The following is a 27361-nucleotide window of genomic DNA, read 5'->3' on the forward strand; positions in this document are numbered from 1 at the left end:
AGTTAACCAAATTAAAGTGAAAAAAGTGTCAAGTCATCCACACATCACTGAATGTGTTTCACTTTCCTTCCATCCTGTCGTTTTTCTCACCTCCAAACATTTCTACTTTTGTGTTTTACCTATGATTTTCAGCATTCCTATATAACAACCCATGACAAATTTCTATTTCAGCACTGACAAAGTGTGTTAAAAGTACTGTTAAAAATATAGTCATATGCATCAGCTCAGAGGTATTCGCTATTCAGAAAATATACAATTTATTAAATTTACCCACGATGTTCCATTCAATCTCTGGGCTTAACGCAGACACAAATCCCACCATCTGCACTACTAAAGGTTCCTACAGCAGATCTGCCATGTTAGCCTCTCTCCCAGATAAAACACAGCACACAAAGGCCTCGATCTTTTCAAAGTACGCTATAAATAACCACATTCGTTTCATACCTCTCGTGAAGGCAGTTTCAAGAGATCATTCCCCTGTTCGCGAATTTAAAGGGCCATAAGGACACTGCGCCGCCGCGGGCAGACTGAAAGTTACACTCGGCCGTGCCGCGGTGCCAAAGGTCCGCGCTCCCCGGGGAAAGCCGCTCGGTGCCCCGAGACCGAGCGGGCTCTGGGAGGAGTTATACCCACCTGTTTTGCATAGATGGGCCAGGAAACAGCGGACAAGAGAGAAAAGGAACTAAAGGCACCTCAGGTCACTGACTGATTAAATTCAAGCCGGTCGTTTGGTTATTGAGTCGAGAAGCCAACTCTCCCAGAACAGCGGCACCGGCGCCCCCGTCCCCGCTGCGCTCCCGCCCGGCCGCCCCGTCCGGCAGCAGCGCTGCTCCCGCAGCCAGAGCTGCGCCTTCACCGGGAGCCCCGTTAGGAGCGACGGCGGGACCGCCGGGAGCGCGCAGCGGCACGGAGCGGCACGGAGCGGCACGGAGCGGGGCCCCGGGTGGAGCCGCCCGGCGCCGGAGGCGGCTCCCCCCTCACAGCGCGGGTGCAGGCACGGGCCGGCTGCGGCGGGTGCTGCACTCCTCGCCACAACTCTTCACTTCCTCTGCGCCGAGAGCTGCTCTTCCTCCTTCCCCCCACCCTCCCAAAACGCTGCTCGGCCCCGGGCCGGCCCACAGTGGGGGCACAGCGGGCCCCACCGCCGCCCCCTGACAGGCCTGGGGCCAGGGGTGCCCGGGCGCCGCTTACCGCCGCAGGATGTGCTCGCCGCAGGGAAGTGCCCTCGGCGGGCAGCGGCCGCGGGCTGCCAGGCGCGCCCGGGCACCTCCCGCGCGGGGAGGCGGGCGGGGCCGGTAACGGGCGCCGGGCCGGGCCAGGGGCTGCCCGCCCGCCGCCTCCTGCGCTGCCCACCGCCTCCTGCACTGCCCGCTGCCTCCTGCTACTCGCCGCTGCCCGCCACCTCCTACACTGCCCGCTGCCTCCTGCTACTCGCTGCTGCCCGCCACCTCCTGCACTGCCCACCGCCTCCTGCCACTCGCTGCTGCCCGCCCGCCGCCTCCTCTGCCCTGCCCGCTACCCGGCCCGCCCCTACCTGCCGGCGGGCCGGGACGAGGAGGGAGCCGCGCCGCACACCCGGCCGGGCCGCTCGCCAGTGCGGGGAAAATAGCAACAGGCGGCGGGTCCCGGCCCCGTGGGGCGGACGGCACGGCGACAGAGGGACGCTCCTGTCGCAACAGCGGGCAGCTGAAGCCTCCTCCCCTGGCCCGTGAAGTTCCTCTCGAAGAGCATTTCGGCGGCGCTGCCCCTTGTGTCTGGCACAGCCTCTGATCTCCTGCGGGAAGCGTGTCCTTGTCGCCTTGCAGTAGTGTGCGGATGGCTGGGTCAGCTGAAGTGGCGAGCGAAGCCGGTGAGCGAAGCTGCCTCACAAAGCCGGAGCTGGCCCGGCTCACCAAGCTGGAGCTGGCCCGGCTCTCGAGCTCTGAAGCGGTCAAGTCCCCACTCGGATGTGGGCCCAGCCCTGGCCGCAGGGCAGCCTTTTGGGAGCTTACCTGAGTCACCTCGATGGCTTCCTCAAAGAAACCACACTTGCATATGCATAAAGTCATTTTAAGAGTAGGTATTAGTTGGTCTTCCAGTTGCCAGAAATGATAAGGCATGAATGGATCCAGAGACTCAATTATACTTCTCTGCAAGTGGAGAAGATTAAGGCATCCTACATCCCCGTTGTGCAAACCACTTCTGCACTCAATTAATTTTCAATTTCAACTGCTACTTCTTGGCAGTAAGACTGATTTTCTTACTTTTACTCCTGTGCACATTTGTAGAATCAGAGCTTTTTACAGGAAATCTGCTCTTGTTGCTGTGAGGGAAACAATCAAGCAGTTAAATGCAAGCATGATGTTGCCCCAGATTATGAAAAACAAGTCAGATTTTGGTATTCAAGCACATCCCCTACTTGCAAAATGTAGATACACACGTAGATACAAAATCCATTGTGTCTCCATGACCTTAGGCATCTGGGTGTACTTCCTGGTACAGTAAATTACCGCTTTGCTGGAAAGTGAATTGAGGCGTGTAAGTAGCAGCTCACCCAAAGAGCTTATTGCCAGCCTGTGCTCAGGTCAAGGCTGCCTGCTTCCACTTCAGACATGGGAATTGGTACGAGTGCCTCTTGATTTTTGGTGTCACCTTTATGGTCCTTGGAAAGAGGAATGCCATTTCCTTGCAATCAGTTTTTAAAACGTTTCAGCTAAGGACAATGATCTTACTCAGTTATTACCCAATATGAGTACCTGAGTCAAGAATGCCCTTTTGCTCATTTTAAGCCTGTCTGAGCATTATATACCTCTGGTAACCATGTTCTAGCCGAAGGTGAACTGCGGTTCCCACCCAGACAGCTCCAGCGATGCTGCTGAGGCTCATGCGTTCCCAAATTACCAGCCAATGATCTTAGGAAGATTTTTTACTGCTTCACTGTTGCTTTTCAAAAAATGTAATGAAACAGAGAACAAGACTATTTCTTGCTTTTTGGAAAATCCTTGCACAACAATAGAAGTCAATACTAGAGTGTCACAATTAGAAATACTTTCTTCTTTCTCTTCTTTGATACTGGGAAAGAAATCAGCCCCAGAACGCTCAGCCTGCCTGCAATGAATGTTACCTAATCATCACCTTTCAAGCTACTTTGGACAGCATTCCTTCTCTGTTTCCTGATGAAACTGTTACTTAAGTAGGGGCAATAAAAAAGAACCACAATGAGTTTTTAATGTTCCAGTCCCTAAAAATTAAGCACTTTTATGTGTTCCAGGGACTGGGATCCCAGTATTCATGTGAAAGTTATGAGCACCAGACTTTCTAAAAATTTTCTGTTTTCTGAAAGAGTAGATCTCTGTTCTTTTTTCTTTCACAGGTTAGATTTTTCTTTAGAGTAGCATAGTAACTAAAGCATTTACTACCACATTAACTTCCTCAGACTGAGGAGGAAAATCAAGTGCTTTCCATATCCTGCAAGCATGATGTAAAAATAACACCAGTTTAACCATTTTCTCTTTGTCCAGTCACGTTCTAAAAAAATGCAAGGAAAACTCCACCACTGCCTTTTGTACAGAACCTGAAAGGCTTGTATGGAGCACTCTGTGAGAACATGTGGGTAATGAAGCTTCTTTTGCAGGTTAAGGACCAGATGTATCTACTCACTTGGTCTCAGCTGGGGTAGGATTGTAGAGCAATATAAATTCAGGCTGAATGTGCCAGGCCATGAGTGAGGGCAGAACTTGGTGCTGTACCCTTTGGAGTACCATAAAGAAACAGGAAGTTTCCACCCAAGATGCTTTCAGAGTTCAAGTTGCTCCATAGCTGGGCAGCAGCTGAGCAGTAATGTTTTTGGATTGTGAATTTGAAGACAGGTACCTATATTGTGTTTAAGCCGCCTTGTAAGCTTCTGCTTTTCCCTCTGTTACCCATAATAATGATTTTCAGTTGTTATTATATAAAAGGCTTTTTTGTGAGCATTTCAGATGTCATGTAAATTTGTTTAGTACATTATTAAGGGGTGTTACTAACTGTTTTGCAGTGCTTTGACTTAGGAAGCTCTGGATGAAGTACTACATTCTTATCCAATGACATTGTATCTCCAGATGCTATTTATATATAACCTCAATTCACAAACAAAATTTGCACAACTGTTATTATAGAACATTTATCTACTGCATATGCTGTAGGAATACATGCCAGTGACATTAATTAGTGATTATCTTTGTAGACAAGAGGCTTTCTATTATCACTGATGAGTAGTCAAGGAGTTGAGCTACTGTTACAGACCCTGCCTGCTGCTGTCTCTATTTTTGAGCATTTCAGATGTCATCATAATTAATTCCCTCTCTCTTTCATTCCCATACATACTTTTGAAAATTACTTACTAGTGTTTATGTGAGTATTTTAAGCTTCTCCTTTCTGTCTGGAAGCTGCTGCTTCTATGCAATCATCTATATTACAGTTTATTTAGGTGGGTGTTAGGATATAATTGGAGAGTTTAATAGTCTCATCCCATAATTCACAATGTTCTGATGGTCCATGACCTCATTTCAGTTACCTGGCAATTGCTATAGAGCAGAGTGATGTTGGCTTCTATTTGGAAGTTCATCAGAAATACTAATACCATGATGAATGTATATCTTACATAGCGCAAAAATGTACAGGGGAGAGAAGCAATTCAGCTTAATTACTTTTGATTAGTTTTGTACTTAGAGACAGGAAACTGTTTTACTGGTGATTATTTTTATTTACAATTAATTAGATATACATATGGCATCCAGATGCCTTCAGCATCAGAACCCTAAAAATCCCCAAACTTGTTAATACTTATGCTGGTGGCTAACAACTGTTAATTTAATATCATTTTAATGTTGCAATTCACAGTGATTGTTAATCAAGGACATAAGATTTGCTTGTTGGTGGTGTGTGAAAATAAAACCCATGACCACTAGAATTTTTAAAAGGGTAAGCAAAGAGAAAAACTTTATTTACAGAAACTTTGTGGGTGAATCAGTTACATATTTAAGCACACGTACAAAATGAAAATAAAGCTTCTTATATAATAAAGCTTCTTTTAGAATTAATTCCAGTTAACCTGTATGATTTGTTGTATATAGCAAAATTATTAAATAAATCCTTCTGCAACTCAATACTTGGCTATCATAACAATACTTTTACATAATATGCTGTGTCCTAAGTTCATAGTACTTAGATAAAATGTATTTACTTCCTTCCAGCCAAACTGTTCCAATGCATCCCTGAATTTTAATTTCTTCATTAAATTTTATGATTCTGGGACTTGTAAAAAACTAATAACCTTCAAGTGAAGTCCATTGGTCTACTCTTAAAGCACTACTGTTTTAGGGTTTTCTTTTGGCAGAGTTTTGAGTACTGTGCTAATTCTTCTCAGTCTTTCCCTCTAGCCCCATAGGCCTGATCCCCTATAGGATCAATATTTGTAACTGTCACAGGAATTGTGTTTCCATCTGTTATAAAATGCAGGCTAATTTTAATGTTTTTGGTAATGTAGGGATGTATCTTGCTCTAGAAACAGCCAAGAATTCCCTTACACCCAAGTTCAGTCTGGGATGCAAGCACTTTTTATTCCAGTCATGGCAATTCCCATTTCTGGATAAAATACTAGCACACCTGCTCCCAGTTCAAGGCTGCTTTTTTACAAACTACATTTGTCTGTGTTTTATTATCTGTCTTGGGACTAATAATGTCTAAGTAGGCTTCATAATCTTACACAACACTTTAATGGAAGAATTAGACCAGCTCTGAAGAAACTGTAGCTTAACACCCATTCGGACTTGCAATACTAACTTCTCTCTTTGTCATACTCTTGCTGCCTTTGTTTTGATTCTTTATTTCAGTTCTAGATCCTCTTTCTCTAATGCAAGACAAGGTTAATAAAGACTTTAGCAATAACAAGTTTTCTCTTGTAATTTTGTAGTTTGTTGTAATTGCTCAAGCAGCTTGAGGAACCACTGTGGGTTTGGCTATTTTTTTTTTTTGTTGTGCCCCACACCCCAAAGTTGTGAACTTCTGTCTGGAACAGAGACAGGAATGGAGCAAGAAAATTCCCTGACCTTAGGAAGACAAAACGATAAAGATCAGGTCATCATCCTCTGTCTGTACTGTTTCTGAGGATGCTCTAAAGCCATCCTAAGGATGTTTCAGTATACATGAGCACATTTCAGGTCTCACTTCCAATCTTCTAACATTAGCTAAATCCAAATCCAGGTTTGGCATATAAAGGCACATGGAAAATATGCCTCTCTAGCCTATGGAGATGTTAAGCTAAATACATTAAAAAATTCAGGACCTGTCATCCTCTATCTTCAAGGCTTCCCCCATGAATTCAGTAAAGCATCCTTTATTATATTCTGCACTAAAAGAAATGTGAGCCCTCCCAATAAAAATGAAAATAAAAGGAATTATGAAATGGTTCTGGTGTAATGGTCCCCTTTAAAAATCACCTAGTTCAACTTCCCTACATGAAGCAGGGGCACCTTCCACTAGATCAGATTGCTCAAAGCTGCATCCAACCTGGCCTTGAACACTTTCAGGCATCCAACAGCTTTGCTGGGCAACTTGTTCCATGTCTCACCCCCCTCAGTATAAAAAAAATCTTTCCTTGTATCCAATTAAATCTATCCTCTTTCACTTTAAAACTGTTTCCCCATGTCCTGTCACTACAGTCCCTGGTAAAAAGTGTGTTTCATATAAGCCCCCTTTATATATTGAAAGATCTCACAGCCTCCTCTACAGGCTGAGCAACCCCAGCCCTGTCAGCCTCTTTTCCCAGCACAGGTATTCTAACCCTCTGTTTTCATGACCTTCCTCTGGACCTGCTCTAACAGCTTCACATTGTTCCTGTGCTGGGATGCAGCACTCCAAGAGGGCTTTCACAAGAGCAGAGTGGAGGGAGAGAATCATCTCCCAAGGCTGCAGGCTTGTGCAGACCCACAAAGCTTCTCCAGCCCTGGGTGTAGCTCATCAAAGCCCAAATTGAAGGCACTGCCCCAGCCTGCCTCCTGAAGAACCATTCCTCTGTGCCTTCAAGCAAGGAGGAAGCCAGAAGCAGATCCTTCATGCTGGGATAGTGCTTTTTATCATGCCAATGTCCCCCCTTACACAGCTGGCTCAGGCACAAAAACTCCCCTCCAGAAAAGTACTGGGACATGCACATGGAGGCTTGAAGGTATTATATTCTTCTGGGGCATATTTCACTTCTTCTATGGGACATAATTCACTCAACTAGGCTGACTAGAGAGGCCACTGTCATGTCTTAGAAGGTGTCATAAAAGATCCAAAGATCCCTGAAGCACCTCCAGACTCATTTCTGAGGCCTCTCACCACAGAACTGCACATGATCTGCACTGGTACATCAGACTGTGTAAAAATTCCTCTCCTTCCACTTTCCCCAGGGCTGCCTCCCTGTATCCAGCTGCACAACTGCTGCAATCTTCAAGTTGCACTGAAAATAACAAGCACAGAGGACTTGAATTTTGGGAGGATAATCAAGCTTAGAAGTTTTGCATTTATAAGACGTACGTAGCTATGGTTGTGACTATTACTGCTACACTGATATCCAAAGCAAATACTGAAAATGCAGAAAAGCCCCATATTAAAGTCAACTGGCAACCTCCAAAAAACCCCCTCAGGCTTTGCAACCATAGACAGGAGCATACAATGAAATTGAAACTTCTGCTCTAAATCAGACATGCACCAAGTCATGGCAGCAGTGTGAGAGGCTCCAAAACTAGGCTACACATTCAACTAATTATGCTTAGTTCAGTGGCAAAAAGAAGTATGTCGATATACCAATCTTCATGGTGTTCAAAGACAGTTTAGTACACTTTGTATTCCTTGCCTGGAATATTATATATAGTCCCATAGCAAATAGATATTGAACAAATTTGCTGTGACTTTCTTTTTTCTTTGGGCCAAAATCCCTAGGAAAGATCACTACTTCTGAATCATCTGCCCCAGGTTTGTCAGTGTCTCACCACAGGATTTAAATACTTCCTGTTAACAAAAGAACTTCCTTTGCAAATCTAAACCTAGACAAAGTTGCATAGTGTTATCAGATTATATGCACACAAACAAATAAGTCACCACAAAACAGGCTGTTTCAGATATCAGAATATTACTTATATTTAATTAAAACAAGTTTTGATTGAAATACATTTGCAATCAACTTTTAGTTCATAAAGCTTTTAGTTCTGACTGGGTTTTTTTGGTCCATTAAGAGTAAAGGTACTACTTTCCTTCCAAAATAAGATACTAGAACCAAGAGTACCCAAAATAACTCTTAAAAGCAGAAGTCTTTATAGTCAGAGTTCTCAGATGTTTGGTCCTAAAAAACCTTAACTTCTTAAATAATGCAACTTCTAATTCTGCAAAAGCCAATCAAGGTAGTAATTTTGCTATTTTACTCAGTCTTTCGTTGAAGTTTGTTTTTTTCTGGTTGAAAGAAGTGTTTTTCAAGAGCATTGACCAATTCATCTAGTTCTTTCTTCAGCTGTTCAACATCACTGGAAAACAAAAATCACACAAACACAGAAAACAGTGAAACAATGGAAAAGCTAAAATATATAGTTTTAGTGTGAAGAATTTTTATATGTGGTGTTGCTTTAGACAAACATTTAATATTAATGCTAGAAGTCTATATATTTGAGTTCTTACGGAAATCCACTGATGTTCACTTCCAACTGATATGCATGAAGGCTATGAAGAAACAGAACTCCACAATATAATCTAAAGTAGTATGACAAATTTGAGTTCAGAGGACCATCCATTACTAAATCTAAGTGACTAGAAGTGTAATTTTTATACCTGTAGCAGTATTCTTAGATGACTTTTCATCTGTGAAAAAGTATTACTTTCATTATATAAGTTAATAATTATCTTTAAGATTGTATGATTTCTAAGGCTACTGGTTAAGGATCTAATTGCTAAACATGAAAGGATCTGAAATATATTAGAACACTTTATATTTGATTGAATATTTTTAAAGCAATTATGTACGTAAAAAAGGGGTGAAAATATTTGCATTTATTTAAGGCAAAATGTTTTTCCTGATACCGTTTTCACTGAATGTAAAACCAAGTGCAAAGTAATTTCAGTGACAAGAATGTGTCAACAAATTTTGCAGAGCTGAAGCTTTATACAAATACATTCACTAAAATGACTTCAGTAATATTATTTGACCATGGAGAGCTCTTATTTCTCTAAAACAATACCAAAAAGCCACACAGACTCTGTTACACCAAATGTACTGCTCTAAGTGACAATACCTGTTCCCAGGGGGTGCACAAAGTTCAGAATAGTATTTGATCTTGGGTTCCGTCCCACTGGTTCTCATTGTGGCCACTCCTCCATTAGCAAAAGTGAATGTTATCATTTGGCTGCTTTTACTAGTAGGAAGTATCTAGAAATATTAAGAATATTTTTTAAAAAAACTTGGGAAGAGACTATATATAAAACCATGACTTGATGTTAGGTAGCATGACAAAAGTATCAGCTAAAATGATAGTTTAGATCTGTTTTCTTCAACCTTGTGCTCTTGAGACCACAACGACAGCCTTGCCCTCAGCCTGGAATCTGGTAGAACTGCATCACTGCTAGGTAGCTCATTTCAAAGGTAGACAATTTTTTACTGCTAATAGAAGTTGAGCTGTCATGGCATTTCTCAGGAGGAAAGGAAATGGAGATTGTGGAGAAACAAAATCCAAAGCCACATCTTCATAGACAGTTTAACTTGCACTCACAAGAGAACAATGCAGATTGCTGTAGCAAGGCAGCAAGATCCTCCTACTGCCCTTCACAAAACTGCCATCTTGGAGAGAAAAACACACCACAAAACCTAACAAATAACCCAACACCCTCTTGGCTTCCCTTCCTCTCACCAAGGCATAACAACTGTCACCAATCTAAGTTGTTTTATGACTCAGTATGTAAGGATGTTTAGTGTTTCTCCACAGAATACTCTATTTATGTGTATATACATATGATTTACATGAATTTAGAAAGATACTTACAGCCTTTTGATCTGGCTGGCTGCTGTCATACCCAGTAGTCAGATCCCTTATTCCAGAAACTTTAAATCTACCACAAGATTTTGGATATGTATTTTTTCCATCAAAATTTCTGAGGTTGTCAAAAAGCTGTTGGATAACTTTAGGATCATGGCAGATGAAATACGAAGCTTTGGTAATATGGAAGCCGTATCTGTGAAGATGCAACATTAGTGAATCCAGGAAGCAATGTCCTAAGAGTTCAACATCAGACACATCATACAACCTTCCAAAAAGCAACACTATACTTATGCTCATCCAGCTGATGCATCAGTTCTTGCCCTTACAACTTTAAAAAGGTCCAAACAGCTTAATTATCCCATTTTACATACTTCAAATAAACTTCTTTGCAGATGTCTTTTATTTTTAATTATGAAAACTGAGAACATTTACAGCAACACCAGAAGAAAAAAGGATCCCATTACTGCCTTGAAATGCTCTAACCACCATAGGAAAGGAAGAGATTACATCTAATAGCTTCTTTGAGTGGATTCCAGCTGACCTTTTCTAAGTAAAACAAATTCTAGACTGGCTTTTCCAATCACACTTCCTTGAAGTGTCTCTACTAAGCATTAAAGTAGAAGTGTTTTTACTAAACCAAACGGTTCTGAACATTGTCTCTCTACCTCACCTGTTTGCTGCCAGGTAATGTAATACAAAGACAAATGACCTGGTAACAATGACTTCTCAAAATATCATGTTGTTGAGAAACATACAAGCCTGGACTGGTTGCTCAAGTGAGCTCCTGCTACAGATCAAGACTTGATAAATATCCCTGATGGCAGTGAAAATCTGAGGTGCAGAATCTTCATTAGTACTAGGATGTTCACACTAGAAATCTGAATGCCTTCTTAAATAGGGTTATGTTTATACCTAAATGGACATCTTGAAGGTTAATAGTGGTTAAATTAGTCTTAAGAATTCAGTAAGGGAATTAACAAAACTTATCCTGTATCTGAAAGAAGTGATAAGCCTACTAGGACAATGTCCTTTTCTTATCTGCATTTACTTCGAGACAGATTCCCCTTGTACATTTCCAAAATAAAAAGAGAGTTTCTTCTGCTTCAAGTCACAAGGCAAATCTGACAAAAAAGTAAAGTAGTAAGAAGTAGAAAACTGCAACCCTGTATTAGCCACAAAGAAAAAAAAAATCAAACACATGCAAAACAACCCCCCAAAACAAAGCAAGAACCCTCCTTCCAGCTCATTATCAAACAACAGTTTAATAGTGCAGATTTGTATCCTTCCCTCTGTCTGTAGCTTTGTCACAAAGAGTGACCATGTGTAGTGACATCTTACAGACTGCTTCTATGCTGAAGCAGCTCTGAGTCCTTTTCAGTGGCTATGCACACAGCAGCACTGTGGCACAGCTCAGTTCTACTCAGGCAAATACTCTGAGGTCAATCTGAAGCAGGTGTTTACTGTATTAGTATTTAAAAAAATATAAAAAAACCCCAAGCCAGAGGCTGAATATTCAATTCTTGAATATGTACTTCCAGCTAGTAGCATTTAAGGGAATTCTCACATCAGATGCTGTATCTGCTGCTCTAGGTATGAATTCCTACTTCATGCTTTTATATCACACCATTTATCTATGCAGTGTAAACAACTCTTTGCCACTTGATTCCTTCCTAAAGAGACAATGAAACAAGCATGGCACACAAATGAGAACTCAGGATTGGCAAAACAAGCAGCACAAAGGCTGGAGTTTTCCAGTCTCTTTGCAGATTCCACACTCCCTTGTTAGTGTGTATGAAGAGCTGGAGAGTATCAAACAGCCTGGCTGCTCCCTCCTTGAAAACAAACAACCCAAAACCTCCGCAAAACCCACTCCCTGCCTCATGAAATCCAATATTCATCTTTGCCATTGATTTCTTTGAACCCACTAAAAAAGAAAAGTAGTGCCTCATATGAAATGCTCTCAGAGGGGTACCCAGCTGTATATAGCCAAGAGTAATGGCCACTCACAGCACTTCTGCATAATCAGCTCAAATCTCATTAATCAGGAGCAGAAAAAGAGAATCAAAACTCAACAACAATAATCTATCAAAAAGAAAAAAAGATAGAATAATACAATAAAAAGCCTAACTTTAGAGCCAACTAGAATTAATTTAATCATAAGCAGCCCTGCAAGGACAGAAGCTGGCTTCTATGCATAGCATAAATAAGCCAGAGCTACTTAGACCCATTCAGTCATCAACATTTTTAAGTGTCTGGCTCATTTAAGCAGGAAGAAGCACTATAATCTCTACAGCTCAGCAAAACAGCAACCCAATCTTCTGTAAAAGGACCCAAGTGCAGAACTTCCCAAAACAAAAAAACCTTTCAGGCAAGTGAAGAAAAACACCACCAAGATCTCATTACTAATAGAGAAGTAGTAAGGTAGTTATTATTATATTTAAAATACCTTAAAACAACAGAAGACAATGTCATAAATATATTCACATCCACAAGGCAGGAACACCTTCTGAAGAAAACTATTACAGAATTGTCTTAATAGTACAATAATTCACATTTTATTTCTTTATAAACTATAGGTTTCTATTGAGTCCCTATTAACCCCAGTATGTGAAATTGAGAAAATCTGAAAAATAAAAAATTAGAATTGAACTCACTCATCATAGACAGCTTTGAGCTGCTGAGACAAAGACAAATTCCTGGTTGCCAAAAAGCTGGCCATCTCTGCAGTTATAACAGCAGCACTGACACCATCTTTATCCAGAACAGCAGGACAGCACATATACCCTAAACAAGGAATGTTAGATATAATTAGACACAATTTAAACAGGAAATAGGAAGAGGAGGGAAGGTTAGCCAAACATCTTTGAAAGGAGAAATGCATATTACCATAGTACAGACATTTTGGAGTCAAACCAAAAGTAGAAAAAAAATGTATCTTCTAATCAGTGTTAATTTTAATAAGCAAGGTATTCAATGGAATTTCAAGACAGATTTGCATCATATCAGTGCCACATGCTCCCAGGTCTTTATGAAGCCTTCTAGAAAAAGAATTGCCACACTGCAGAAAAAATTCAAGTATAGCATTGTCTCAAATGTGATTAACTTACACAGTAGCGTAGGGTAACACTGATAATTATGTGTGAAATTAGCCACATTTTCTCTAGTTTTCAGGTATTAAGATACTTAAAGAGCATTAGAGCTTTACAATTTTCTCCTCATGAATTCATAATTTTCATTTGTGGCTTTCAACCATGGCTTTCCAGTTCATAAATGTAATTTGGGGTAGTTTTTATTTTATTCTCATTTACACTAAACTTAAATCTGTTAGGTAAAAAAGCTCAAGTTCATGTCTGAAAATGTGTTTTTTTCTTGTTTTTAAAAAAAGTTTATGCAGAACTTGCAGTCCAAATCTGCACAGCCATGCTACTGTACATATATATTCCTTTGTGCTAAGCAGAGATACAAAGGTTTTTAAAACTAGTATAAATTAGCAAAATAGATAATTATCTGCTACTAACTGGAAATACATCCATTGTATTGAGGACACCCTTTTATTATCATTTTAACCTTTTTTTACATTTTACTTCATTACTGGGATGCTAACAGAGCACTGGCAAAGGCTGCCCAGAGAAATTGTAGGATATCCTTCCCTGGAGAGATTCAAGAACCATCTGGGTCCAATCCTGTGTAACATGCACTAGGACACCCTGCTTGGGCAGGAATGTTGGACCAAATGACCTTCAACATTCTGTGACTCTCTGCAATTCTGTCACATTTTGTAGTAGTTCAATTTTCACTATTTTGCAAGATATGAAAACAATTCTGTCTCTTACCTATAGCCTCCTCAAATGCAAAAAGAACAGCTTTCCCCTGGTCCATGAGCTGTTTGGCACGGTTGCCCATCCACTTGAAACCTGTCAGTGTTTCCTACAGCAGAGAGGAGAAATCAAAGGCATTAAAAAGAAAAGCGATGTTTTATGAACATATGACACTTCATAGGAAAGATACTAAAAGAACATGGAATAATGTGCAACATGTTTCTTACCTCAAAGTGAAAACCTTCCTTTAGTGCAATTGCTCTCAGGATTTTGGAAGAAACAGTACTGGATAACATGTAGACATCTTTAATGGCACGAGCATCCCTACTGTTATTTTTCCAGCAAGTGAAGATCCACCAGCCTAAAAGAGCTCCTAGTTCATTTCCAGAAAACACCTTCCATTCACCACTACAGGCAAAGAAATATTAGAAAGTACATGAAATCAAAGGATAATAGTGGGGGTTAAAAAAAATAATCTACTGGTTCTTTTATGAATGAATATTAACAAATAAACCACTGCCTTGGAATTCCACATAATAGTAACAAGGTATCATGTGCTCATAAGGAACAAACAAAAAAATTCCTTCCCCAAAGCTTTCTGAAACTCTTACCTTTCTTCTCCATCATACACATAAGCTTTTGCAGTTATCCAAAGATGAAACAGTAGTATTTCCAACACATTTTAAGTAAAATCAAAATGTTCAGCATACAAATTATAAACTCAGTGATTAAGACAAGCACAGAGACACAAAAATACAGTTCTCAAGTGATCAGTATTTTTAGTTGACCTAGTGACAAATACTTTTAATTTAATCACAAATACATCAATTAGTCATTGGGAAGACTGGAAAAAAATCTTAAATGGGTTTAAAAGATTAATATTGATGAATTGCTAGAACAGGAAAAAAAATGAAGAAAAAAAGAAAGACAAATGTCAAAATTGCCAAAAAAATTCCCAGTCACAAAAGGGGACAGAGACACTTCCAGACTGACAAAACTAAGACCTACAGAAACAGTACCTGTTGTGAAAGAGAAGCAGACTCAGTCTCCTGCATTTATTGATGCCAACAGGCACAAAGCAATGCACAGCTTAGTGTAAGAGTGCTGAGAGAGTGTGCTCTACAGGAGGTTCTGTCAAAGAAGAAGTACAGATACTGTAGAAGCCTATATTAATATTTGATTAGTGTATGAAAAGCTAGGGCAGAAGTCTGAGAAGACACAGGACTGGAAGTTAGGAGACAGCTGAGACTGGCTAAACAACGAGCGTAGAGGCAGCAGAATGAGAGATCACACTCTCACTGGTAGTGGATGCAATAAATTAACACCCCTCTTCAAGATTCTGGGAGCTCAGAGTTTTCAGACAAAAAGCAGGAGTGATTTTGCATTCTTGTTTTAACCCACTATAACTAGCATAATCTGAAACTTTTTATACCTTTTTCTCAATGCTGAATTGCCAACTGAGGCTGGCACAGACCAAAACCATTGAAATAAGAACCTTCCAACTAACACTGTCCAAGATACAGCAGAGTGTCCACAAAAGACCACTCTTCTTCCAAAGGCAGAGAAATCTTCTGAGTTCATGCTGTGAGGCTAATGAATTTAAAAACATCCCAAAACCCCAAAGAAAATACTGCTACTTTTAAAGCTACTACTTCAGCTTTTTTGGTTATCTGTTGAGCAAAATGGATATTTGCACTCTCTCCTTTAACCGGACTTTTGAAATTTTTGAAAATCTAACTGATGCAGATTCAACTATTTAATTGATCCACAACCACTGAGGACATCTAGCAGATGCCCATATCAGGTCTTGGGTACCAAAGACTGTTGCCATAATTTTACATCCTTCTTCTGGCTCTAATGCTCAGGGAATTCATATATGCTAGCCCAGCAGCAGATTTTTTTTCCTGCTCCTCTCTAAGTTGAAAACCTTGAAGCTTATTTTCACTAAGGATTTACAGTTTATAACTGGTCAGATTAGTTTCTGCTTTATCAAGGAAGATAAAGGACAAACACCACTATTTGTAGTTATGATACCAAGTGCTTGAACTTCAGCACTTGGTATCATATTTTCACTTTCTTTTATCAATCAGATAAAACCACAATACAGAAATGTAAACAATTGTAGAAGTGCAGGATATCAGAGGGCATGAAATAAGGAGACAGCCATATTGAGACAGAACTATAGGTTACATTGCACAAATATGAACAATTTATTTTCAGCCCCTGACTGAGCAAGTTTGCCTTTTGTGATCCCCTTCTTTGACTGGGTATGCAAAGATAAAAAATGCATATATAGGTGGTTCTTGAAGGGGAGAGTACAAATCACAACACTGAGAAGTACCAAACTGTGAAAAACTTTAAGGTGAAATGCAAATACATAACATTATGTAAAGAAGTGGGAAATTGAGCAAGAGAAGCCCAGATCATCTAATGTTGGTTTAACAGGATTACAGAAAGAATCTACTCTTATTAAAGAACAATTATCAGGGAACAATACAGATTCTCCCAAATCCAAGTTATTGTTTAATAAACCTTGAATGAAAAAGTGTTTATCGGTCGTATGCGAAAAAAATTTAACTGAAAACCTACCTTTGAAAAAGTATAGCACAACAACAATTCACATGCTTCTATGCATGCCTAAACAACTACAAGTGTCAACTATTTATTCCGGCTTCTGTACACTGTCTAACATTGATCATTATTTCATATCCTGCCTTTACCGTGGTCTGCTTCATACAGTCTTCTCACATTTCCGTGTGTTTTCAATCAAAAAAATTATTACTGTGACTATTCTTCCTCTGCAACACAAGTAGCAAGAATTCTCCAAATGAGCCTAACCTTGAGAGTAAAAAAGGTCAATGGTTTGCATTACTTAATTACCATACCTCTCTTGTTTCTCTGCCACTGCCAGTCGATCAGCATCAGGATCATTTGCTAAAATGATTCTTGCCCCATCTTTTTCAGCCAAAGCAAAAGACAATGTCTGGAAATGTGGCAAGCAGGACCAGATGAGTATTAATATTCCCAAATAATATTTTCACTTTCTTTATAGGTTTTAATTCATTTTCCCAATTTATTGAATCTCAAACACCCAAAATCATTATGTGTCTCTCAAAAACCACAAAAACTTCTAGCCTGGCAGCAGAAAAACATAGTCAGGACATTTAACTTCACCTACATCATTCCACTACTGCAGCCCAACTTAAAAGCTACCTAGATTTAATGGGATCCTTCAATAATAAAGTGTAACAGAAACAGTAGCAGAAATTCTAACCACCTGTCATGACTTCTCCTGCCCTCTCCTGGTGTTGTGTCAGAACAAAAGAGTAGAAGCCTTCCAAAAAGACATAAGATTTTTATTAATATTATTTTATTTTTTTAAAGTAACTATCACTTTGTCCCATGTGCAGAACCTGCTCATTCCATTAGAGAACAAAGTATTTGAAAGTTACAGCTGATTACTACCTGACTGGTTCAAAGAGGGTTATGTCAATGAAAGGATACCAGCTAACTCTTCACTAAATGTAAGGCTATGAAACAGATTAAAAATTGACCCTCCACCAGTATCTACAGCTGTGACTTCTGGCAAAAAGGAAACCACTGAAAGACATCACAACTATTAAAAAAAAAATCGAATCTATTTACCAGAACACCTTTGCCTTCCTCAGGATTTGGATACTTCACTGTGGGAAAGTCTGGATCAGGATCTTTCTGCTCCGGAACAGCAAAAGGAGGGCTAAGATCAAATGCCTTGAAAGCCAACTGCACAAATTTATGTCCTACACCATGCACAGAAGTATGAACAAATTTCAGGTTTGTTTCCTTGTTGATGTTCCTGAAATAAAACAGGAAACAGTAAACTTGGACATGGGAGACTGTTCTGCACAAAACTGACTATGTTTGGAAACAGATACAACTCAGTATTCTATATCACTGTTAAAACTATGAATTAAAGGAGGTCAGATTTTAAAAGCAATGGCTTGAATATTGGCTTAGCCTCATTTTTCAACAATATGAGTCACTCTTGGCATCCAATATCCTAGTATGTGCAAATCACTGGAGTAAGAAAGTATAGTCTACACATCCCAAAGAAGTTGAGTGAAAAACAAATACAACTGACTAAAGAGGCTCTTCATTCCCAACTCTGGCATTTAAACCCCCAAAGACTGAGAACACAGTGAGTCAACAACAGCCTGCCCAATTTGAGCACACTCATTTTTAAGAAAAAAAGCGATGGGCATACCTAAAATCATGCAAACTCCTAGGGAGACATTTAATTCCAATTCTAAAAAGCAGTGTAACAGCCCCAGCTTTCTAGTAACTCCTGACTGTTTTTAGCAAAACTAAGAACATGGTTACTGGTGGTCAAAATTTCTACATAAAATAAGCAGATCTAAAAGGTTGATAACTCCTCTACTACATAAATCAACCCTAACCATTCACCAAAAGAAACATCCACTACATTTTGATAAATAATGATTTTTACTGAACAAGTGACAGGAGTAGGCTGTTGTAAGGCACCCACAGCTACCAGGAGCATCAGCAAGGCTGGAATGACAGAGCAAGACCTTCTTGTCCAGAAATGGCTTAAAAAACTGCCTCTCCGAGAATCTTGTTTAAGGCTGGTGAGGCATCCATGCCATGTCCACTTCCAGCAGCCTCAGTCTTGCTTGGATTATGCATGGCCATGAAAATACTGGGAGCTATCACCAGATATTTGGTCACTCTGCTGGGTTAGACTTCTCTCAGGACAGCTTTATGAACTGGCTTATGACACCACCACACAGCTGCCAGTGCAACCCCAAAAGATGACAAAAAGGCACAGGCAGCAGTGGGTCATGGCAGGATTGTGGCCACCCTCGCTTCCATCAATTTGAACTGCCCTGCTAACATACTAGAGGGAATATCCTGTATTCTTTAAGGAAGTAACAGGAGTCACCTGTAAAAGCATTGTTTCTGTATGTCTTTGAAGTACTCCTTATTGACCATGGCATATGGATCATGAAGCAGTGGGCTGCTATCAATCAGTTTGTCATCCCAAGCCTGAGGCCACGGTTCTTGGTTCTCCTCAATAGCCTGAGAAATTCCTTTGTCATGAGGGGAAATTATCTGAGCACCGTTTTCCCAGTAAACCTAAATAAAAAATAGGTAAGTGAGTATTTGATCATAAATCTTGTAAGATAGCTTTGTTATGTTTTTTGTTGGTTAAGGTACAGTACATCCACTAAAGTATTACAGTAAATTAGGCTTAGGTATACCCAAAGTATCCTGTTAATATTCTCAGCTTTTCTTCTCACATCCCATTTTTATTCTATTAAAAAAAACCAGCTTAATCTTATCAAAAGATATCAATATCCATAATGAAACACAAAACAATGCCCAATCATTTACTGAGAAAACTTCCATTTTTGTATTTTGCAAACAGTTTGTATATGACTGCCCAGCTACTGTGACTGGTGCACAGGCAATTCAGCTGTGGTTTTTTCAGTGCATAGCAGATTACAATGGCATCCTGCCTTCTAGAGCAAAGATTTTAATTATCTTATTAGTTTAACATGACACTAGCTTTAAATACATAGAAGAGATGGAGAGACTAGTAATTAATTAAGTCTATACCATGATAGGAACTATATATAATTGCATTAGTTTCTCTACATGGAAAAAAAGAGCCAGAAAATAGTTCACATTAGAATACCTTGTAACCATTGTCTTGTTTTGGATTATGGGAAGCAGTAACCATAATTCCAGCACAAAGCTTCAGATGAGTTACTGTGTATGGCTGTAACAAGAGAAAGTTACTTGAAGTAGAATATGCAACACATTATATTTCTTCTCGTGCATAGATAATACTTCATAGTATGAAAATTAAGATGTGATTCCTACACACTGACTCCCTAAAGCAGAAGCTAAATACGACTTGTTCCACCAGACTTCATGTGGCACAACTTTACCCTTGTTCTTTTCTTGTGCATTTTTCCATTTATATGTTATTAATGTTTAGCCCTTGTTTTTTCTTGTGCATTTTCCCATTTATATGTTATTAATGTTGTTCCAGATGCTTTGTGAATCTCTAGTGCCTTTCCAGAAGGAAGCCAGATGCATGTGTTCCCTACTGTGGAATGACTTGAGGTACCCAAGGCCTTAGAGGTGCCATGTCTGTTGGGGTAATGACACAAATCAGCATGGGGCAGAGAACTGCAGCTCAAGCAGTCTCATCCTGTCTTTTGGGAGCAGCTACTCCATCAGGGTTCAGAAGAGAATTGTTTTGGAGAGAGCTCTTATCAATTAGCTCAAAAGAGATGGAGTGAATTAAAAATCAAAGGTTATTCATGAACACAGGTCCAATTTGTGTTTACTCCTGGCTATTTAATACTGAAATGCAATCAACTGCAGTTCTTGCAACACCACTTTAAACTACACTATGAAGAATTTGACCCTAAATCTTCAAAAAATTGTATCAGTGTAAGAATGCTATGCAGAAAGTCTTTATACCACTGTGTTCTGTTTGCAATGCTCACTGGAGCAACTGGTATAGGGAGAAATTATTGCTTTTGGGACAGGGGCCAAGAGCAGGACTTTTCTGTGCTGCTCTGGAGACACCTGGTGTTCTGATGGGGGCATCGTGGACACAATTCAACAACCCTTCTGACAAAACATCACTGTACTCCAACAACTTGCTATTTTGGATTCAATACCTGCCCTTGGCCCCTCTTCCCCTCAAAAAAAAAAGTACAAATAGCCAAATGTGAGTGTATGTTTCAGACTTCAGACTCCACAGGAATCCACTCACACTCCACATCATCCCTTCTTTTCCTATGGATGTTGTAAACTATATATAGCTAAATAAGTACAAGACTCTCTGCAAGAAGAGCTTAAAAAGTAAGAACTGGTTTGTGTAGTTATCCTAATTTAAGTAATGCAAGGTATCTGACAGAATTTGTGTACATTTAAAGCAGATAATGTAATAAAAAGAGATAATAAAAAAAACCTACCACAAAGGGAGTTGGTATTATATCAGAGAATAGATAAACTGGAACTCCCTGACTGATGAAGGTATTGGCAGCAAGTCTTGCAAACCTAAACAGGAAGAAAAGATACCTAGGGAATATATTCATTTTCTTGCCTATTAGTTTCCTAGAAGTCACAGCTTTCCCTCCCACCCTAATACAATTACAAAATCCCAACAAAAACACCATCACTTATCAATATATCTCAATTATTGTACATACCCAATTTAAATGTGTTCCCTCACTATTCCCAAAAGACAAAGCACAACACTAAGAACTGCTTTGGCATTACAAGTATGTAAGAATACTGTAAATCCCACACATTAATTCACTTTATAGAAAGAAAATACAATTGAAGTAGATATAAATCCATCATGAATCACACAAGGTATCTACAAAACACAAAACCTAAGAAGTACCTTTTGCTACTACCTCCACTGGAAAGATGAGCACGAGCATCAAACCCAATCACAACTCCTCTCTTTTTCAGGTCACTGAAATTCTTCTCGAGGTATCTGCAAAATCCCTTAAGACAACAACAAATCCACCTCATTAACCCAATCTTGATGTTTAATTTATCATCACATTAAGATAATTGCTAAGATGCTGATGTCTTAGGAAGCTGAGCACACATAGCATCTCACTGAACTGCTCTGCGATTCAGCTTGTCCAAGACCAATAAACACCAAGAAAACCTTCAAATCAATATTGCAAATCCAGACAGCATTTAAGTACTTTTTAAAATATCAAAATCAACTCCAAAAAGGAACAAGTAACACAATTAGTCTTAATTGCAGGTTTTGAGAAATGATTCAGCTGTCATAGGTCTCACATGAGGAAGAGAACAGCTGGCCAGCATTTCAGGTTTTTAACCAAATCTCACCCTTAATAATGGCATCTCTTTAGCACATGATACATCACCACTCCAGGCTGCAGTTATTCAAGGTTGTGGGTTTTTTCCCCAAGTAGATCTGCTTTAGGATCCATGTAAGTATACATAGCCCCTATGTAAAACCATGTCTAGCACACACAAAGCATAACCAAATGTTGGCTACCTTTGGGGTTTTTGTAGTTGTTACAGCAGCACTAACTGCTGCACTTGAGCTTAACTGCAGCTGTGTGTACATTAAATTGCAAAATCAAATGTGGAAAGTAACTTCTTTTAATGGTTTAATAGTTTCTCTCTGCTTGTTTTCAGACAGCATTCAGCTAATAATTATAATTTAAATTACTTCTAAAAACTGGAAGAATAGGAGAGAACTTATACTTCCATAGAATACTCATTTGCGTGCCATAAATCAGGCTCTTCCATTCATATACACAACCAGTTAAGTGAGATAAAGTGCTGAACACAATACCTGGGTTGTCTGGATAATAGTCAAGTCATTCATGTGGGAAATCCCTGCTCCCATGGCAGCTCTGAGCCCTGCTGTGCCAAACTCCATCCGTGAGCCAAAGTATTTCTGCAGTTCTCCGGCATTTCCTTCCGCAAGCAATTGTTTCACGATTGCGTAAGTTTTTGGATTCTGTTGACACAAAATTCAGATATTCTAAATGAGGTTTTGTTCGTTTTAACAGAACTGAATTTCTGTCCCAATCTCTGGGTTTCAGTATCAAAACATGGCACACAACTTCAAGAACAGCATCAGTCTGTCTTCTTAATTTTAAATGCTGTCTTCTTAATTTTAAATCAGTACAACCTCAAGTATTACTTACTTTACATTTATCTCCTTAAGTGAACGTGCTACCTGGACAGCAGTGTGTATATATCTCCCACAATCTGGGATGTTAAAAGACTTCCAAAATGTCTATTTTAATGTTTTCTATTTTTAAAAACAAAACAAACAAAAGACAGCACTTCCACAATTCAGAGAATTGTTCCTCATCACAAGAACTACACTAAACATTTAAGAAAGTAAGGTAAACTAATTATTAAGAAATATTTGTTATTTATATAGCACTACATCTAGTTTAAAACAAATTAAATCATAACCTTGTCCCAAGACTGGCTAGCACCAGAGGCAGCAGCAAAACTAAGCAGACTGGGCAGAAGATAATTTCCAACACGTTTGCAGGTAATGCTTGTAAAAATAAACATAACCCCAGGATGAAAGCCTAGAAACTACAGACAAACTCCTAAATAAAATTACTCAAGAGGGGCAACAAAAATGCCAAGTCAGACCACTTGAGAACAGTGAGGAGTTTCTAACTTTCACTGCTTTTCTTGATATATTGCTTCCACAGATTCTCTATTGTTAATTACTCTTTGCTTTCAGACTTAGGGAATTAGCAAAGTCCTGTATGCCTCAACTTTTCAATGTAATAACATGAGACTTGTGAACTTCAGTATTTGATTTCTTGAGAGCCAAGAGGACAGATGGCAGGTAGCAGACTCCTGACAACATGATTACCTGAGAGGCAGCAGGTTACTCACTGCATGAGTGCACACTCATTACTCTGGAGTACAAAGATTTTCATTTCCAAAAGGACACAAACTTTGATTTCTAGGCAATTAAATGAACTCATAAAAGTCATAGACTTTACTATTTCCTGGATGACCTAGGTATGCTTACAGCAAGGGAAAGCATATCATTCTAGGCGAAAAAAAATTAAATATAAAACCATATATCTTCCGTAGATTCAGAAAATGCTGCAAACACACAGAGCAGTAGGCATGTGATTAAGTTTGCATACAAAGGTATAAACATTCTGCACATCAAACGAAGAGCAGAGTCAGGATGTCCTAACCACTGACCTGTGCACCCACTGCCACAGGACAAACAACATAATTTAAATACATACTGGAAAAGCTAAAGAGCCTTTAGTGCTAATGAGCAGACTGCATAATGGAGAATAAACTACAGAATTAAAAAAAAAAAACCGGTTTCTTGAGTGCAATAAACAATTAGGTACCCCAGAATTACTGATCTCCAGTGCAAAAATTGCCAATTTACCAGTCCAAGAATGTTGTCACTGACACTTCCTTGCAGGCAGCTTGACACAATTACCTATTATTATTGAGTAATTATATTGTGTAAGAATAAATATAATTCTATGTTGTTATAGAATATATAGGGCAGCATAACTGAGTCCAGGCTGCTTACAAGTTGACGTCAAGTTTTTGCCTTAACATCAGGCCTATGTCTCAAAGGTAAAGCCTGGATGACACCATTTGCATCCAGTTTTGTACACTGCCTAAAAACCTTTTAATTTCTCTGTGTGAGCTTTGTGCATGAGTCATCTCTTAATACTGAAAGGAGCATGTTTTTGGGTAGATACCACACACATTTCTACAGCTGTTTGACAGACTAGAAGCTGCAATGCCAATGTAGAAGGACATCAGGAGCATCCTGCAGTTCTCATAGCCAAGGAGTTTTTTGTTTGTTGTTGTTAGTGGAATTTCCCAGGATTGGCATCTACTGTGAAACTAGAGGGATTCTCCAGTTTTTAAAGTCTGGTTAAATGTCTATGTCCAAATGGCTGCTCAAGTCTTAAGAGTTTCAGTCCAGATGATTTTCTAAATTGAAAACTTGATTGCATTAATTTAACTGTTCCCCACTGCCTGCCTCCACCCCACACCAAATAATGGTAACAGCCAGGCCAAGTGTGTTCAATATGGCAGAAGGATTTTTCCAGAACTACTGTTATCATTGTTAATGGCTATTCTCTCCCAAGAATTTGCCTATTTTTTTCTTTTGTGGAGAACATTATGATGACATTGTACACAGCTAAATAAAAAGGTAATGTTCGTTTTGGCTTTTTCTTCTGCTTAAAAAAACTCTCCACAGCATCTCTACCAAAGAAGGACCAAATTGTATCAGAAGGATGAAGTGCTAGCTTTCCTCTCTGATTCTCTCAGCTTTTTCTGCTCTCAAATTAAACAGATATGAGTATGGGAGTACCATTTTCTGTGAATACAGTGGCAGATGATTTAATACCAAGATAATAACCACTAGTGCAATTAGCTTGAACATCACCTGGCAACACTCGAGTTATTTACTTTAATCTACACTACAGGAAGGCCCAAAGAGTTATCATCAGTAGAGGAGTCCCCACAAGGTTTTACAAGAGAGGAAAAACGTCTGACTGAACAGATTTTATTTTTACTAAAACCAGAAGCTACCTTCCATTCATAATTCTATGACTGATAATAGAAAGAATGAAAAATATGCTATTACTGTAATGAACAAAATGATGAAAACAGCCTGGTAACAAGCACAGTAATTGCCATGTAGGTAGAAACTTCCAGTTAGGTCAGCAGGACTGCCATCAGCCACAAGGACCTGCTCTTGCAATTATTTTGTAAGAAACGTGGCGCTTATCATCATTAAATATTAACCCATCTCTGCAAGTCAAAAAGGAACTTTTTTTTTATATCAGAGTAAATGGACAAGGGTTACATCTGATTTTTCTGTTGCTCAATAGAAACATGCAACAGCTCCCTGAGAAATTAAAATACTTCATGATTTTTGAGCAATCAGCAATAGGTATTGCACACTAGTCAATTATTACTTTGACAAAGATGCAAGTGCTAACAGAGGGCTAAACTTGCAAAAGTAAAGATGCTATAAGGGATACTGCATTAGATTTCCAGAGGGTTTAGCAAAATAATCAGAATCAACAGTTGAAAAGCAAGTTATTACACAGGAGACAGGAATACAACTAATGCTGGTCAGGGAAGCTATGTAAATAAGAGGTTCTAAAACCAAACTATTTTCTCAAATTTAATTAAACTGGGAAAAAAAGGCACAAAAGCTTATTGTCATTTGATGTGTTGCATTAGCATTTCTGAAAAGAGGATTGGTTTGGCACTGCTCTATCACTAATAAAACCAGAACTGAGTAACTGGCTGGTTAATCAGTTTACTGATTTTAACGAAGAATCACAACAAGCTCGAGGTACTTCTAATGACATCCTTTAGAACTTGGAAAAATACTAAAGAAGAGAATTAATGTATGTTTCCACTGATATTTTTTAAATAAGCAGAAGATGCCTTACCAAACAGGTATGTGTGCTGCACAAAACTCAGAGGGCATTGAGTGCTCAGCCTGGGGGAGTCAATTAGAGACTGAAGACGGGCAATGGCCAGTGAGTTCCATACAGCCAAATCATCAAATTATATGAAAAGGGACATGACATGAAAACTGCAAACCAAATGTGCCAATAGAGGCCTGCATCTCAGCGAGACCAGCAGCAGCAAGCAACTCTATGACCATTTCCAGAACACCACTATGGCGAGATATTTCTTTAGGTATGTGGAAAACAGAAGCACACAGAAGATTTTACTTCTGCATATCGTGCTGTCAAAACCAAAGGTAAGTCTCAACAGGAAGGGAAATAACACCTGAAAAACACAGGACTGACAGCCTCTATATATCCAAGTGTTTTTGAAGTGAGCTCCCATGTCCTTTGGGATCGATATTTTAGGAATTTGAAGGTACCAGGAGGTTTTGAAGAGAGACAGGAACACGACAATGTACGCCGGTCTTTAATAATTTAAGTGTACCAGCTGCCCTGCGACTGAAGTGGTTCGGAACAATAGAGGCGCTTTTGAAAAAGGCGCTCAGTGCAGCTAAGAGCCAGACTGAGAGACCAGCCGGGGTGTTTCCAAACGAGAGCAGCGGCGGCCCGGCAGGTGACGGAGCCGCAGCACCGGACGGGGGCCCCGCAGCCCCAGCCCCGCCGCGGGACGGGAGGGGATGCCCGGAGGGGCGGAGGGAGAGCGCCCCTTTCTCAGAGAGCTCTGAAAGCAGAGCCAAAGGAGCAAACAGGCGCTTTCACCGCACCCCAATCCGGCACAGTGCAACAGCCGGGCGTCACGCCGCGCCGCCGACCCCTCTGCAGCCCGCGCCCCCATGGCCCCCGCCGTGCCTCACCTTGTCCCACAGCAGCCACTGCTCGGCCGCGCGGCGCAGCGCGTCATCCCCCGCCGAGCCCCGCGCTGCCATCCCGCTCCGACCGAGCCGCCGCCACCGCTCCGCTCCTTCCTTCCCTCTTCCGGAGCGCGCCCGCCCCGCCCCGCCCGCCGGGCCGCCCCACCTCCGCCCCGCCCGCCTGCCCGGGCCGGGGTCAGGGCCGGGGCCGAGGCCACGGCCGGACAGAGCGGCCCCTCCTCCGTGCTGCTCAGCCAGGCCGGGTCGGGGCCCTCGCTTAGAGCGGGGGATTAATAATTCCTTTCCCCGGGGCGCTGAACGCTGTCAGGTGGGGCTGCGGCTGCCGGCCCGGCGGAGCCCCGGGCTGCGCCGAACGGAGGAGGAGGAGGAGGAGCAGCGTTCCCAAATAACAGCGGGAAATCAGCGGGGACACAGCCGCCTCCTCCGCAGCATGGCTGGCGGAAGAAAGTAGCGCTGTTGTTAGAAGCGTCACATTCCACGGGCATTGGACTAAGGCGACTGAGATTCCTTTTTATATAGTCAAGATAAATGAGGGATGAGCTCGGGACCACTCTAATTTAGGATAAAGATTGTAACTAGAAGATCTTTAAGGTCCTTTCTGGTCCAAAATGTGCTATGAT

At 40.4% G+C, this 27361-nt stretch overlaps 2 protein-coding genes across 9 annotated transcripts in view; both read right to left on the minus strand.

Moving 5' to 3' along the window:
* TBC1D1 (TBC1 domain family member 1) overlaps nt 1–1256 on the minus strand; it is a 99897-nt gene extending 98641 nt beyond the window's left edge. For 5 of the 8 annotated variants that reach the window (XM_063157435.1, XM_063157432.1, XM_063157434.1 and 2 more), the window contains exon 1: nt 634–775. The gene's annotated coding sequence lies outside the window, so the exon portion shown is untranslated. Of the gene's footprint in view, nt 1–270; nt 364–444; nt 585–633; nt 776–1191 lie in introns of those variants that run through there. The other 3 variants (XM_063157430.1, XM_063157429.1, XM_063157431.1) reach the window with 3 other exon arrangements.
* Nucleotides 1257–8114: 6858 nt separating this feature from the next.
* On the minus strand, nt 8115–26827 carry PGM2 (phosphoglucomutase 2). The gene is made up of 14 exons (XM_063157437.1): nt 26724–26827; nt 22206–22373; nt 21267–21373; nt 20833–20917; nt 19536–19619; nt 18780–18973; nt 17486–17675; nt 16726–16823; nt 14068–14248; nt 13856–13949; nt 12677–12806; nt 10026–10215; nt 9282–9415; nt 8115–8519 (listed from the first exon to the last, which is right to left on the minus strand). The coding sequence occupies exons 1-14, from the start codon at nt 26793–26795 to the stop codon at nt 8417–8419; spliced, it is 1830 nt and encodes a 609-aa protein (XP_063013507.1). The 5' UTR covers nt 26796–26827; the 3' UTR covers nt 8115–8416.
* Nucleotides 26828–27361: the final 534 nt, after the last annotated feature.

Source organism: Melospiza melodia, chromosome 5 (assembly GCF_035770615.1).
Source record: "Melospiza melodia melodia isolate bMelMel2 chromosome 5, bMelMel2.pri, whole genome shotgun sequence".
NCBI lineage: Eukaryota > Metazoa > Chordata > Aves > Passeriformes > Passerellidae > Melospiza > Melospiza melodia.

What these genes read in the sequence shown, in the direction of transcription:
- PGM2 (XM_063157437.1), bottom strand. Translation starts at nt 26,795, where the DNA reads ATGGCAGCGCGGGGCTCGGCGGGGGATGACGCGCTGCGCCGCGCGGCC. An exon ending in AGTGGAGGTAGTAGCAAAAG is followed by an intron (nt 20,918 to 21,266) that starts GTACTTCTTAGG and finishes CTTCCTGTTTAG; the next exon opens with GTTTGCAAGACTTGCTGCCA. An exon ending in CTCAAAGCTGTCTATGATGA is followed by an intron (nt 10,216 to 12,676) that starts GTGAGTTCAATT and finishes GCATCTTCACAG; the next exon opens with ATACGGCTTCCATATTACCA.